We start from the raw sequence: 16,114 nt of genomic DNA, 5'->3' as shown, positions 1-16,114 counted from the left end.
AGGAATTGGAATGCCTCAAGAACCTAGGGATGGACATGGTATTAGATGGAACCATGAGGGCTGAAGATTCATATGGTGGAAGATGGGACTGTAGTCATGCGTTCATTAGTGCGTGTGGAAGGAAAGGTCAGATAGGTTACAAAGTACAAAGGTCCTGAGTGAGAAGTATAGATTCAAGTCTTGGATCATGACTGCAAAGTATAAGAAGTGCAGGGTGCTGGAAATTAAAATGCTTGAAAACAAAATGTGGCATGAAGTGTGCTGACTGCATGAGAAATGACAATATCAGGGAAAAGCATGACAAAGGTGTGCTGAAATGGTTCAGGCATGTGGAGGAAACAAGAGAAGAAAGACTGAGAGAGAGGATCTATATGAAGAAGGGGAAAGATTAAGGGGGGCTGAGAAGGAGATAGAAAGGTGAAGTAAAGGTACCTCTGCAGTACTCAGGCCTGTATATGACAGAGCAAAAACTGGATATATATAGTTGACATTGTTGGCATTGATGTGGTATAAACTGCTATCAGAGTGAACCAAGGTATACAATAGAGTAGTCTGACAGGCCTGGCTATGGATGACAAAATATGAGAGCATTATATAAGTCTATATCTATCTATATCCCTGATAACTGTTCCCTTTGGGAACTCCCTTGAGGAGGCAGCCACGGCAAAATAGTCTTCATAACTGGTGAACTCCAGTACTGCTCCTTAGCTGGTAATGCCTCACCCTTAATAGGCCACTAGCAGAAGGCAACTTTAGTGCAGTATTTCAAGAGGCTCCTACCTAAAGCTCCCATCTAATGTTCTAACCTACTACTTATACAAAAGGAATGCATAAGAATTCATAGAGCAACAGCCTACTTGGTCACTTCGAGGCTGTTTGTGATAATGGAAAGGCATGAATATCATTGATCAGGGTGGTAAGAGTAGAAATGCACACATATGAAAGATAAAAAACATTATATACTTTTCATGTAGCTAAAGAGGCTTAAATAATGTCAGTCTTGGATTTGAAGTGAAATATTCATCAAGTCTATTCTTAAGCATATCTACGGCACTACTTGCAACCACTTTAATTGGTAAATCATTCCATATGTTGGTAATACTGTTGAAGAAAAAGTATTTAGCCTCATTCCAGGTAAAACGTTTGCCCACAAGTTTGTAACCATTACTACAAATAAAATCAGATGAATCTATCCCGATGTAATTCGTTACATTGAGATCATTGAAGCCTTTGATAATTTTGAATGTCTGTATCAGATCACCCCTTAACCTTCTCTTTTCTAAACTAAATAGATTTAAATCACTTAATCAGCTCTCGTAAGATTTGTTTCTCAGTCCAGGAATCATATTGGTAGCTTGTCTTTATACTCTCTCCATTCTCTTTATGTCATTCCTTAAGTAGGGTGACCAAAACTGAACACAATATTCAAGATGGGGATGCATGAGTGACTTGTAAAGAGTAAGGATAATTTCCCTGAACTTAAATTCGATTGCCCTATCTAAAAGTCCAAGGTTTTTTGTTCTACCTAATACTCCAGTCTAATACAAGACAATTCTGCCATCTGAATAATTCTCAGGCATAAACACAATAGAAAAAACTAATTCCTTCTTGTAAATGTTAGAATGAGTACTTAAAATAAAAGGAATGAAAATTACTATTCTCGAGCAGTATAGAATTTGATGACGTGATTCTATACTTTGTCTCACAAGATGTATCTAGTACGCCCTCCTACTGAACCAACAGAGTAAGAATGGCAATAGCATTAAAAACACCTCTAGCCCTAATCAGCTCCTTTAATAATTCTATCCATATTTTCCGAACTTTTACTTCAAATCAACACTTTCTAAATCAGAGAAGTGACTTTCCAGTTTCACAAATTGTAATCACCAGATTCTTGCTATTTTTGTGAAGTATACATCTGCAAACTGCCATAATTTCACTGATCATGTTTTGAGCTTTTATTCAATTTCAACAAGAATGTACTCAAACCTTTAATTGACCAGATTCTCTTTTTACTTTCTGATACAAACCTATTCCCTCCTCTTTATCATCCATCTCTGAGACAAGTCGATATAGATTGGATCTGAGTGTAGAACAAGAGGAATGAAGCTCCAACATTAAGTCCAAGTCAGCCTGAGTTGCAGGGCTTTCCTGGTGGCGTGAAAGCATCTCATCTAGCACACGTACATTATTCATAGCAGTTTCCACCTAATGATGAGAGAAATACACAAAATTAGCTTGGCTGAATAGCCCAAAGTTACAATATGTATGAAAGATTAATAAATAACCAAACCTTGTCCAGTTCACTCAATTAATCAAAACTTTCTTCAACCTTCTAAGAAAAGAAAAATCATGCAGAAGTTGTTCATCATGTCTCTGATGAGATCAACCACAAGTTGGATAGGTAAGGTTCCAAAGACCGTACATCTACAAAGGCTTTGTTTAGAAAACACGGAAATGTATTCAGTAATTCATTAACATACATTTATTTCCATTCCTTTTTTCCTACATGCTAGCCATTTCCAGTATGAGTGAGGTAGCATTAAGAACAGAAGACAGAGCCGTAGAGGGTAAATTCTTCACTTAGCTCCTTGTTCTGTTCTTTCTTTAGGAATACAGGAGGGGAGGATTTCCAGCCAACCGCTCCCACCCTATTCAGTTGCCTTCAACAACATGCAGAGAATACATGGGCAGTATTCTTTCTCCCCTATTCCAGGGATAAAACATTCATATCGTCTATAATTCCATTCCCAATATTCTTGAGTCTAAATCAGATAAATACACCCTTTGAAATCACTCATACAAATCATCAACCCATATCAACATGTTAAAGCAAAACATGGACTTGCTTACCAAGTTGATTCATCACCAGACATCAGTGCCGTCCATTCACATCACCCAATAAACAAAATGTTCCAATGCATCTGGTACCTAATCATTCTTCTGACATCTTCCTCTGAATCATCCCTAGCCCTACTATATTCTCTTACTGCATTTATCCATCTCATCTACAGTCTGTCTGATATAATCATCTGACATCAGTTAATCCATCTCCTCTGAAGTCTATCTGATGCAAAGTGTGTGGTAGCAGAGAAAAACAGTACTTTATTATTATGTAACCAATAAATGTGACAAGCACAATGAGTTATCCCCTCTTAATGACAAAATTTCATCATAGGTAAGATCTATTAGCATCTTCTAACAAACTAAATATACGCTTTGATGAACCTATCATCTTCTATTTGTTAATATAACCAACTGTTTCTCAACTTTGTAAACCTAATCTTTCAGCATAAAAGGCACACAACCACACATACTGCTAGTTCTGACCTATGCTAACCCTCATAAGATGGAACTGATTACAATGTTCATCTCCAAGTACACAGTAAAAAAAATCAAAATTCTTCTGTTATGAAGTGACAAAAAGGCAAGTAAAAATAAGAGATAATACTCAAAAAGCATCACACATACCTTAAGGTTGGTTTAGTTCAGTGTTGAGTAAGGGGCAGGGTCTGGTATGATTGATACATCTAACAACTTATAAAAAGAAAAGGACAAGATTTTGTTTCTTTCTCTTGAACCTGGTTTCACATTCAACCCTTATTTCATACACAAGAATGGCATTGCTAAGGAATAATGTGAACATACAAAAAAAATACAGTAACACATCGCACTAATAAACTTAGTGTACTACCCAATATTTTGTTGTGCAGATGATTGTTTACTGCTCTTACGCACAGTGTTGCATGCTGGTTTTGCACACTTGTGTATTTGGTACACCCTAGATTACTAGCGTGGACAATGGCCCCCTTCAAGCATTGTCAGCAATTGCCTGACTGCTCTCAAAACTATCTACATCTTGCATGAAGTTCAAGGGGAATGTTTTAGGCCTAAAAAAAATGGAATTGTGAAAGAGGGTGCCTAAGGGCCAGCCCAAGGTGGCATTAATGAAGGACTTCAACATCAGCATGACTATTTACATCATCATCATGCAGCAGAAGATCAAGGCATTTAGGACTGCCTATCTGCTTACATATATTAATATCTCCTCTATGTAAAATATTTGCAAATAGGTTAAATATTGTAAAATACACTCCCCTCACTTTATGCAGGATCATTATGCAATTTTGCTATTATGCTAGGAACCTACTTCCACCAGTACCATTTTCCATGAGGTCAAAATTCGCTATGTACATAAGTGCAGTAGAAAGTGCATCAAAATTTCAGTGAGGGTTGGTGGGTGGAGTAAGAGTAGACCCTGGGTGAAGCAAGCCACATTCCCAACAGCAGGTCAGTCTTGCAGTTACCACTATTGTGTGTAGATCTATGCTACTTGTGATTTGGGTATGCATGCTAATGTAATTTTCTTACAAAACACTTCATTTGTCTTTGTTATGAAGGCATCCAAATGCCCAACATCATCTCCTACCCTAGAACCAGCTAGAAATCTTATGATGCACTGATGCTGGTGAGGGAGCATCAGCATGGTAGAAAGTGTGCCAAAACTTGTTAAAATCGGTGGGTGGGGTAAGTGTAGGTCGTAGGTGGAGCGTGCCATGTTCCCACCAGCATGTCTGCCTCAAAGTTATCGCCATTATGGGCAGATCTATGCAACTTGTGCAATTTGGGTGTACCTGCTATTTTGGTTTATCTGCAACCAACTGTGTTTGTGTTTATCAACAGAGCATCCAAATCTCCAGTACCATCTTCTAGCCCAGACCCAGCAGTTAAATGGAAGAGAACCTCTCTGACCTTAAAAATGAAACTAGATATCTTATGATGTACTGACGCATTAGCGTGGTACAAAATATGCCATAATTTCAGTGAGGATTAGTGGGTGGAGTAATAGTGGTTCCTGGGTGGAGTAAGCCTCATTCTTGCCAGTGGGTCAGTCTCACAATTATCACCATTAAGAGAAAATCTGAGCTACCTGTGATTCTTATGTAACCCATTATATTTAATGTATGTATGATTCATGGTGAGGTGCCTGAGGATTGGCGGAATGCTTGCATAGTGCCATTGTACAAAGGCAAAGGGGATAAGAGTGAGTGCTCAAATTACAGAGGTATAAGTTTGTTGAGTATTCCTGGTAAATCATATGGGAGGGTATTGATTGAGAGGGTGAAGGCATGTACAGAGCATCAGATTGGGGAAGAGCGGTGTGGATTCAAAAGTGGTAGAGGATGTGTGGATCAGGTGTATGCTTTGAAGAACGTGTGTGAGAAATACTTAGAAAAGCAAATGGATTTGTATGTAGCATTTATGGATCTGGAAAAGGCATATGATAGAGCTGATAAAGATGCTCTGTGGAAGGTACTAAGAATATATGGTGTGGGAGGCAAGTTGTTAGAAGCAGTGAAAAGTTTTTATCGAGGATGTAAAGGCATGTGTACGTGTAGGAAGAGAGGAAAGTGATTGGTTCTCAGTGAATGTAGGTTTGCGGCAAGGGTATGTGATGTCTCCATGGTAGTTTAATTTGTTTATGGATGGGGTTGTTAGGGAGGTGAATGCAAGAGTTTTGGAAAGAGGGGCAAGTATGAAGTCTGTTGGGGATGAGAGAGCTTGGGAAGTGAGTCAGTTGTTGTTCGCTGATGATACAGTGCTTGTGGCTGATTCATGTGAGAAAAAGGCTCAGTCTCTGTTCTTAACGCTACCTCACTAATGTGGGAAATGGCGAATAGGTATGAAATAAAATGCTCATTACTGTACTGAAGCCAGAATTGGGAGTACACATGAGTGTGTCACGTCACCACAACTTATGGATTAATGGTGTCAAAAGAGATTAAAGCCACTAAAATGGATATAGGTATCTGGTATGTCAGCACCTGCTTCATTATATTTGTGAAAATTTGATAAGATACAAACACACCACACTACTATGATATCTCTCTCTCTCTCTCTCTCTCTCTCTCTCTCTCTCTCTCTCTCTCTCTCTCTCTCTCTCTCTCTCTAATGGCTAAAATATGCATTAAAACCTTTAACAAATCTGTACCTCCACTATCCTCCGGCTAGTCCTCTCCATTCTTCTCTCATCTTCCTTCACCATAGATTTAATGAGAGCATTAGCTTTATGAAGATCTTCTGGGTTCTTACTCTGAAGAAGCCTTTGGAGGAGGCGGGACTTTTCCTCATCTTCAAAGACTGCATTTGTTCGACTTCTAGGCTCAGGAGCAGTTGGAGCTCCTATATATTGAGGATCATCCTGTAAGATAATGGGATCACAGGAAAAACTTTACATAATTCTGATTGCTGAAACATATTCCACTTTATATACAAAAACTCTGTGTAGCATATGGCAGGGCAACATGTGTCAATGAGGTGAACCAAGGAATATGAAGAGGTAAAGATTAACCATGGAATAATTTGTGATGATTTCTGGTTTGTCTCTGTCACAGCTGGAGATCAGATAAGTGCAAATGAGATCACTTTTTGTTTGTTCCCAGCACTAACTTGCTAAAGCAGGAAGGGCAATCAGGTACAAAAATATTACCCACTCGACATAGGACCCAAAAATTGTAAGGTTAAATATGCTACTGTTAATGAAGATTTTTTACATATTTGAAAAAGGATTAAAACACTGTACCTTACTTCATTGTGGGGATGAGGGAGGGCAGACAGTATGAATTGTGTGCATGTGTATATATGTATATGTCTGTGTGTGTATATATATGTGTACATTGAGATGTATAGGTGTGTATATTTGCGTGTGTGGATGTGTATGTATATACATGTGTATGTGGGGCGGGTTGGGCCATTCTTTCGTCTGTTTCCTTGCGCTACCTCGCTAACATGGGAGACAGTGACGAAGCAAAATAAACAATAAATATATATACCTTACTTCATAATTGTTTTTGTGCTTATTGAAAAAAAAATGTGACTTCTTTGCTACTCATTTCACTAAATTACAGTATTTTCATTTAAGTTATAGAAAGAGGCTTCTGTCACTATTTCTAAGTAGATAAGGAAAAAGGATGAAAATAAATAACTAATGATATTTAGCATGTGAAACCTATAAATACTTAATGTAAATTCCTCCCTCTGATTCCATCTGTTCAATACTAGATCCAACGTAAGCGTAATAATCACTTTAAAAAAAGGGGCTAAGTGGAGTGCTCAAAGTTACAAGGTAAAAGATGGAGACATAAACTTATACTGTAGGTTATAAATTTGAGAGGTGTGAACATGTTCAGAGCATAATGGGAAGACCCCAGTGGTTTCAAATGAAGAGGTGATCTTTGTGATTATGTTGATAGAAAAAAGTGCAAATACAGAAGAATGATATGTTTGCAATTTATGATCTGGAACAATTACAAAGATTATAGGTGCTCTTGACAAGTTTTAAGATTATGTTCTAGGAGGTGTTACAAGCAGTGAAAAGTCAATCGAGGATGTAAGGCTGTGTAACTGAATATCAGAAGCGATTTAATCTCAGGAACGAGTGTTTACAAGTGCAGTCGAGTGATATGTAAATGTTGTTGATATTTTTATGACTCTTTTAGAACCGTTATGCTGATCAACAAGAAGGGTGCAATATGAATTGTTGAATAAGATAATAAAGCTGTATCAATCATTTTGTACCTGTAGATCATGGCTTGCTTAATATATGCTAAATACATACAGAAGAAGGAAACTGATATATTATGTAAAATTGTGAATTAAAAAGGCAATAATATAAAAGCAAGGTATAACTTCAGTAACCCAATGGAAATGATTTCAATGAAATTCCTGTGATTAATGGAAATCAAATTATACCAAAGGAGAGGTGATATGTTTAATTTTAAAGTCATTACAGCCTACCACCCTATGAACCTATACATTCAAAGTTCATCAATCAGAAATTTTCATGCAAATCAGGTCAGTTAAAATAAATTTTACCATATGATAAAATGTGTGTGAAGTCGAGAACATTATTCGGAAAGCAAAAATGGGTATGTTTGAAGGAATAGTGGTTCCAACAATGTTGATGGTTGCGAGGCATGGGCTATGGATAGAGTTGTGCGCAGGAGGATGGATGTGCTGAAATGAGATGTTTGAGACAATGTGTGGTGTGAGGTGGTTTTGATCGAGTAGTAACGTAAGGTGTAAGAGAGATGTGTGGAAATAAAAAGAGCGTGGTTAAGAGCAAAGAGGGTGTTTTGAATAGTTTGGCACATGGAGAGGATGAGTGAGGAAAGATTGACCAAGAGGAATATGTGTCGGAGGTGGAGGGAACAGAGAAGAGGGAGACCAAATTGAGGTGGAAAGATGGAGTGAAAAAGATTTTGTTGATCGGGGCCTGAACATGCAGGAGGGTGAAAGGAGGGCAAGGAAACGAGTGAATTGGAGCATGTGGTATACAGGGGCTGAACGTGCTGTCAGTGGATTGAACAAGGATGTGAAGCGTCTGGGGTAAACCATGGAAAGCTGTGTAGGTATGTATATTTGCGTGTGTGGACGTGTGTATGTACATGTGTATGGGGGGGGGGGTTGGGCCATTTCTTTCGTCTGTTTCCTTGCGCTACCTCGCAAACGCGGGAGACAGCGACAAAGTATAAAAAAAAAAAAAAAAAAAAAATATATATATATATATATATGTGTGGAAGTCGAGAACATTATCTCGGAAAGCAAAAATGGGTATGTTTGAAGGAATAGTGGTTCCAACAATGTTGTATGGTTGCGAGGCATGGGCTATGGATAGAGTTGTGCGCAGGAGGATGGATGTGCTGGAAATGAGATGTTTGAGGACAATGTGTGGTGTGAGGTGGTTTGATCGAGTGAGTAACGTAAGGGTAAGAGAGATGTGTGGAAATAAAAAGAGCGTGGTTGAGAGAGCAGAAGAGGGTGTTTTGAAGTGGTTTGGGCACATGGAGAGGATGAGTGAGGAAAGATTGACCAAGAGGATATATGTGTCGGAGGTGGAGGGAACAAGGAGAAGAGGGAGACCAAATTGGAGGTGGAAAGATGGAGTGAAAAAGATTTTGTGTGATCGGGGCCTGAACATGCAGGAGGGTGAAAGGAGGGCAAGGAATAGAGTGAATTGGAGCGATGTGGTAAACCGGGGTTGACGTGCTGTCAGTGGATTGAAGCAAGGCATGTGAAGCGTCTGGGGTAAACCATGGAAAGCTGTGTAGGTATGTATATTTGCGTGTGTGGACGTATGTATATACATGTGTATGGGGGGGGGGGGTTGGGCCATTTCTTTCGTCTGTTTCCTTGCGCTACCTCGCAAACGCGGGAGACAGCGACAAAGTATAATAAAAAAAATAACATATGTATGTAAGTAGGAGAGATGGCCAGAGAGCGTTATTGGATTACGTGTTAATTGACAGGCGCGCGAAAGAGAGACTTTTGGATGTTAATGTGCTGAGAGGTGCAACTGGGAGGGATGTCTGATCATTATCTTGTGGAGGCTAAGGTGAAGATTTGTATGGGTTTTCAGAAAAGAAGAGTGAATGTTGGGGTGAAGAGGGTGGTGAGAGTAAGTGAGCTTGGGAAGGAGACTTGTGTGAGGAAGTACCAGGAGAGACTGAGTACAGAATGGAAAAAGGTGAGAACAATGGAAGTAAGGGGAGTGGGGGAGGAATGGGATGTATTTAGGGAATCGGTGATGGATTGCGCAAAAGATGCTTGTGGCATGAGAAGCGTGGGAGGTGGGTTGATTAGAAAGGGTAGTGAGTGGTGGGATGAAGAAATAAGATTATTAGTGAAAGAGAAGAGAGAGGCATTTGGACGATTTTTGCAGGGAAAAAATGTAATTGAGTGGGAGATGTATAAAAGAAAGAGACAGGAGGTCAAGAGAAAGGTGCAAGAGGTGAAAAAGAGGGCAAATGAGAGTTGGGGTGAGAGAGTATCATTAAATTTTAGGGAGAATAAAAAGATGTTCTGGAAGGAGGTAAATAAAGTGCGTAAGACAAGGGAGCAAATGGGAACTTCAGTGAAGGGCGCTAATGGGGAGGTGATAACAAGTAGTGGTGATGTGAGAAGGAGATGGAGTGAGTATTTTGAAGGTTTGTTGAATGTGTTTGATGATAGAGTGGCAGATATAGGGTGTTTTGGTCGAGGTGGTGTGCAAAGTGAGAGGGTTGGGGAAAATGATTTTGTAAACAGAGAAGAGGTAGTAAAACTTTGCGGAAGATGAAAGCCGGCAAGGCAGCAGGTTTGGATGGTATTGCAGTGGAATTTATTAAAAAAGGGGGTGACTGTATTGTTGACTGGTTGGTAAGGTTATTTAATGTATGTATGACTCATGGTGAGGTGCCTGAGGATTGGCGGAATGCGTGCATACTGCCATTGTACAAAGGCAAAGGGGATGAGAGTGAGTGCTCACATTACAGAGGTATAAGTTTGTTGAGTATTCCTGGTAAATTATATGGTATTGATTGAGAGGATGAAGGCATGTACAGAGCATCAGATTGGGGAAGAGCAGTGTGGTTTCAGAAGTGGTAGAGGATGTTTGGATCAGGTGTTTGCTTTGAAGAATGTATGTGAGAAATACTTAGAAAAGCAAATGGATTTGTATGTAGCATTTATGGATCTGGAGAAGGCATATGATAGAGTTGATAGAGATGCTCTGTGGAAGGTATTAAGAATATATGGTGCGGGAGGAAAGTTGTTAGAAGCAGTGAAAAGTTTTTATCGAGGATGTAAGGCATGTGTACGTGTAGGAAGAGAGGAAAGTGATTGGTTCTCAGTGAATGTAGGTTTGCGGCAGGGGTGTGTGATGTCTCCATGGGTGTTTAATATGTTTATGGATGGGGTTGTTAGGGAGGTGAATGCAAGAGTTTTGGAAAGAGGGGCAAGTATGAAGTCTGTTGTGGATGAGAGAGCTTGGGAAGTGAGTCAGTTGTTGTTCGCTGATGATACAGCGCTGGTGGCTGATTCATGTGCGAAGCTGCAGAAGCGGGTGACTGAGTTTGGTAAAGTGTGTGAAAGAAGAAAGTTAAGAGTAAATGTGAATAAGAGCAAGGTTATTAGGTACAGTAGGGTTGAGGGTCAAGTCAATTGGGAGGTAAGTTTGAATGGAGAAAAACTGGAGGAAGTAAAGTGTTTTAGATATCTAGGAGTGGATCTGGCAGCGGATGGAACCATGGAAGTGGAAGTGAATCATAGGGTGGGGGAGGGGGCGAAAATTCTGGGAGCCTTGAAGAATGTGTGGAAGTCGAGAACATTATCTCAGAAAGCAAAAATGGGTATGTTTGAAGGAATAGTGGTTCCAACAATGTTGTATGGTTGCGAGGCGTGGGCTATGGATAGAGTTGTGCGCAGGAGGGTGGATGTGCTGGAAATGAGATGTTTGAGGACAATGTGTGGTGTGAGGTGGTTTGATCGAGTACGTAATGTAAGGGTAAGAGAGATGTGTGGAAATAAAAAGAGCGTGGTTGAGAGAGCAGAAGAGGGTGTTTTGAAATGGTTTGGGCACATGGAGAGAATGAGTGAGGAAAGATTGACCAAGAGGATATATGTGTCGGAGGTGGAGGGAACAAGGAGAAGTGGGAGACCAAATTGGAGGTGGAAAGATGGAGTGAAAAAGATTTTGAGTGATCGGGGCCTGAACATGCAGGAGGGTGAAAGGCGGGCAAGGAATAGTGTGAATTGGATCGATGTGGTATACCGGGGTTGATGTGCTGTCAGTGGATTGAATCAGGGCATGTGAAGCATCTGGGGTAAACCATGGAAAGTTGTGTGGGGCCTGGATGTGGAAAGGGAGCTGTGGTTTCGGGCATTATTGCGTGACAGCTGGAGACTGAGTGTGAATGAATGGGGCCTTTGTTGTCTTCTGTTCTCTCAACCACGCTCTTTTTATTTCCACACATCTCTCTTACCCTTACGTTACTCACTCGATCAAACCACCTCACACCACACATTGTCCTCAAACATCTCATTTCCAGCACATCCATCCTCCTGCGCACAACTCTATCCATAGCCCACGCCTCGCAACCATACAACATTGTTGGAACCACTATTCCTTCAAACATACCCATTTTTGCTTTCCGAGATAATGTTCTCGACTTCCACACATTCTTCAAAGCCCCCAGGATTTTCGCCCCCTCCCCCACCCTATGATCCACTTCCGCTTCCATGGTTCCATCCACTGCCAGATCCACTCCCACTTACATACGTATACTTATGTATATCTCGCTTTTTAAACCAGGTATTCCCAATCACCAGTCCTTTTTCAGCACAAATCTACAAGCTCTTCACCATTTCCATTTACAACACTGAACACCCCATGTATACCAATTATTCCCTCAACTGCCACATTAATCACCTTTGCATTCAAATCACCCATCACTATAACCAGGTCGCGTGCATCACAACCACTAACACACTCATTCAGCTGCTCCCAAAACACTTGCCTCTCATGATCTTTCTTCTCATGCCCAGGTGCATATGCACCAATAATCACCCATCTCTCTCCATCAACTTTCAGTTTTACCCATATTAATCGAGAATTTACTTTCTTACATTCAATCACATACTCCCACAACTCCTGTTTCAGGAGTACTGCTACTCCTTCCCTTGCTCCTGTCCTCTCACTAACCCCTGACTTTACTCCCAAGACATTCCCAAACCACTCTTCCCCTTTACCCTTGAGCTTCGTTTCACTCAGAGCCAAAACATCCAGGTTCCTTTCCTCAAACATACTACCTATCTCTCCTTTTTTCACAAATGTGTCTAAATGTGTGTGGATGTAACCAAGACATATATATATATATATATATATATATATATATATATATATATATATATATATTTTTTTTTTTTTTTTTTTTTTTTTTATACTTTGTCGCTGTCTCCCGCGTTTGCGAGGTAGCGCAAGGAAACAGACGAAAGAAATGGCCCAACCCCCCCCCCCATACACATGTACATACACACGTCCACACACGCAAATATACATACCTACACAGCTTTCCATGGTTTACCCCAGACGCTTCACATGCCTTGCTTCAATCCACTGACAGCACGTCAACCCCTGTATACCACATGACTCCAATTCACTCTATTTCTTGCCCTCCTTTCACCCTCCTGCATGTTCAGGCCCCGATCACACAAAATCTTTTTCACTCCATCTTTCCACCTCCAATTTGGTCTCCCTCTTCTCCTCGTTCCCTCCACCTCCGACACATATATCCTCTTGGTCAATCTCTCCTCACTCATTCTCTCCATGTGCCCAAACCATTTCAAAACACCCTCTTCTGCTCTCTCAACCACGCTCTTTTTATTTCCACACCTCTCTCTTACCCTTACGTTACTTACTCGATCAAACCACCTCACACCACACATTGTCCTCAAACATCTCATTTCCAGCACATCCATCCTCCTGCGCACATCTCTATCCATAGCCCACGCCTCGCAACCATACAACATTGTTGGAACCACTATTCCCTCAAACATACCCATTTTTGCTTTCCGAGATAATGTTCTCGACTTCCACACATTTTTCAAGGCTCCCAAAATTTTCGCCCCCTCCCCCACCCTATGATCCACTTCCGCTTCCATGGTTCCATCCGCTGACAGATCCACTCCCAGATATCTAAAACACTTCACTTCCTCCAGTTTTTCTCCATTCAAACTCACCTCCCAATTGACTTGACCCTTACCCCTACTGTACCTAATAACCTTGCTCTTATTCACATTTACTCTCAACTTTCTTCTTCCACACACTTTACCAAACTCAGTCACCAGCTTCTGCAGTTTCTCACATGAATCAGCCACCAGCGCTGTATCATCAGCGAACAACAACTGACTCACTTCCCAAGCTCTCTCATCCCCAACAGACTTCATACTTGCCCCTCTTTCCAGGACTCTTGCATTTACCTCCCTTACAACCCCATCCATAAACAAATTAAACAACCATGGAGACATCACACACCCCTGCCGCAAACCTACATTCACTGAGAACCAATCACTTTCCTCTCTTCCTACACGTACACATGCCTTACATCCTCGATAAAAACTTTTCACTGCTTCTAACAACTTGCCTCCCACACCATATATTCTTAATACCTTCCACAGAGCATCTCTATCAACTCTATCATATGCCTTCTCCAGATCCATAAATGCTACATACAAATCCATTTGCTTTTCTAAGTATTTCTCAGATACATTCTTCAAAGCATACACCTGATCCACACATCCTCTACCACTTCTGAAACCGCACTGCTCTTCCCCAATCTGATGCTCTGTACATGCCTTCACCCTCTCAATCAATACCCTCCCATATAATTTACCAGGAATACTCAACAAACTTATACCTCTGTAATTTGAGCACTCACTCTTATCCCCTTTGCCTTTGTACAATGGCACTATGCACGCATTCCGCCAATCCTCAGGCACCTCACCATGAGTCATACATACATTAAATAACCTTACCAACCAGTCAACAATACAGTCACCCCCTTTCTTAATAAATTCCACTGCAATGCCATCCAAACCCGCTGCCTTGCCGGCTTTCATCTTCCGCAAAGCTTTTACTACCTCTTCTCTGTTTACCAAATCATTTTCCCTAACCCTCTCACTTTGCACACCACCTCGACCAAAACACCCTATATCTGCCACTCTGTCATCAGACACATTCAACAAACCTTCAAAATACTCATTCCATCTCCTTCTCACATCACCGCTACTTGTTATCACCTCCCCATTTACGCCCTTCACTGAAGTTCCCATTTGCTCCCTTGTCTTACGCACCCTATTTACCTCCTTCCAGAACATCTTTTTATTCTCCCTAAAATTTACTGATAGTCTCTCACCCCAACTCTCATTTGCCCTTTTTTTCACCTCTTGCACCTTTCTCTTGACCTCCTGTCTCTTTCTTTTATACTTCTCCCACTCAAATGCATTTTTTCCCTGCAAAAATCGTCCAAATGCCTCTCTCTTCTCTTTCACTAATACTCTTACTTCTTCATCCCACCACTCACTACCCTTTCTAAACAGCCCACCTCCCACTCTTCTCATGCCACAAGCATCTTTTGCGCAATCCATCACTGATTCCCTAAATACATCCCATTCATCCCCCACTCCCCTTACTTCCATTGTTCTCACCTTTTTCCATTCTGTACACAGTCTCTCCTGGTACTTCCCCACACAGGTCTCCTTCCCAAGCTCACTTACTCTCACCACCTTCTTCACCCCAACATTCACTCCTCTTTTCTGAAAACCCATACTAATCTTCACCTTAGCCTCCACAAGATAATGATCAGACATCCCTCCAGTTGCACCTCTCAGCACATTAACATCCAAAAGTCTCTCTTTCGCACGCCTGTCAATTAACACGTAATCCAATAACGCTCTCTGGCCATCTCTCCTACTTACATAAGTATACTTATGTATATCTCGCTTTTTAAACCAGGTATTCCCAATCATCAGTCCTTTTTCAGCACATAAATCTATATATATATATATATATATATATATATATATAATATATATATATATATATATATCTTTTTTTTGCTTTGTCGCTGTCTCCTGCGTTTGCGAGGTAGCGCAAGGAACAGACGAAAGAAATTGTCCAACCAATCCCCATACACATGTATATACATACGTCCACACACGCAAATATACATACCTACACAGCTTTCCATGGTTTACCCCAGACGCTTCACATGCCCTGATTCAATCCAATGACAGCACGTCAACCCCGGTATACCACATCGCTCCAATTCACTCTATTCCTTGCCCTCCTTTCACCCTCCTGCATGTTCAGGCCCCGATCGCACAAAATCTTTTTCACTCCATCTTTCCACCTCCAATTTGGTCTCCCTCTTCTCCTCGTTCCCTCCACCTCCGACACATATATCCTCTTGGTCAACCTTTCCTCACTCATTCTCTCCATGTGCCCAAACCATTTCAAAACACCCTCTTCTGCTCTCTCAACCACGCTCTTTTTATTTCCACACATCTCTCTTACCCTTACGTTACTTACTCGATCAAACCACCTCACACCACACATTGTCCTCAAACATCTCATTTCCAGCACATCCATCCTCCTGCGCACAACTCTATCCATAGCCCACGCCTCGCAACCATACAACATTGTTGGAACCACTATTCCTTCAAACATACCCATTTTTGCTTTCCGAGATAATGTTCTTGACTTCCACACATTCTTCAAGGCTCCCAGAATTTTCGC

At 40.9% G+C, this 16,114-nt stretch overlaps 1 protein-coding gene across 1 annotated transcript in view; it reads right to left on the bottom strand.

Annotated features, from left to right (window-relative positions):
• Gga (ADP-ribosylation factor-binding protein Gga) overlaps nt 1–16,114 on the bottom strand; it is a 113,533-nt gene that overhangs the window by 82,615 nt on the left and 14,804 nt on the right. The window contains exons 3-4 of the mRNA XM_071672767.1: nt 5,993–6,230; nt 2,031–2,208 (exon numbers count right to left, since the gene is read on the bottom strand). Of these exons, the coding sequence (XP_071528868.1) occupies nt 2,031–2,208; nt 5,993–6,230 (416 nt within the window). The remainder of the gene's footprint in view (nt 1–2,030; nt 2,209–5,992; nt 6,231–16,114) is intronic.

The sequence above is a fragment of the Panulirus ornatus genome, chromosome 18, assembly GCF_036320965.1.
Source record: "Panulirus ornatus isolate Po-2019 chromosome 18, ASM3632096v1, whole genome shotgun sequence".
NCBI lineage: Eukaryota > Metazoa > Arthropoda > Malacostraca > Decapoda > Palinuridae > Panulirus > Panulirus ornatus.
This window is presented reverse-complemented; position numbering and strand designations above follow the sequence as displayed.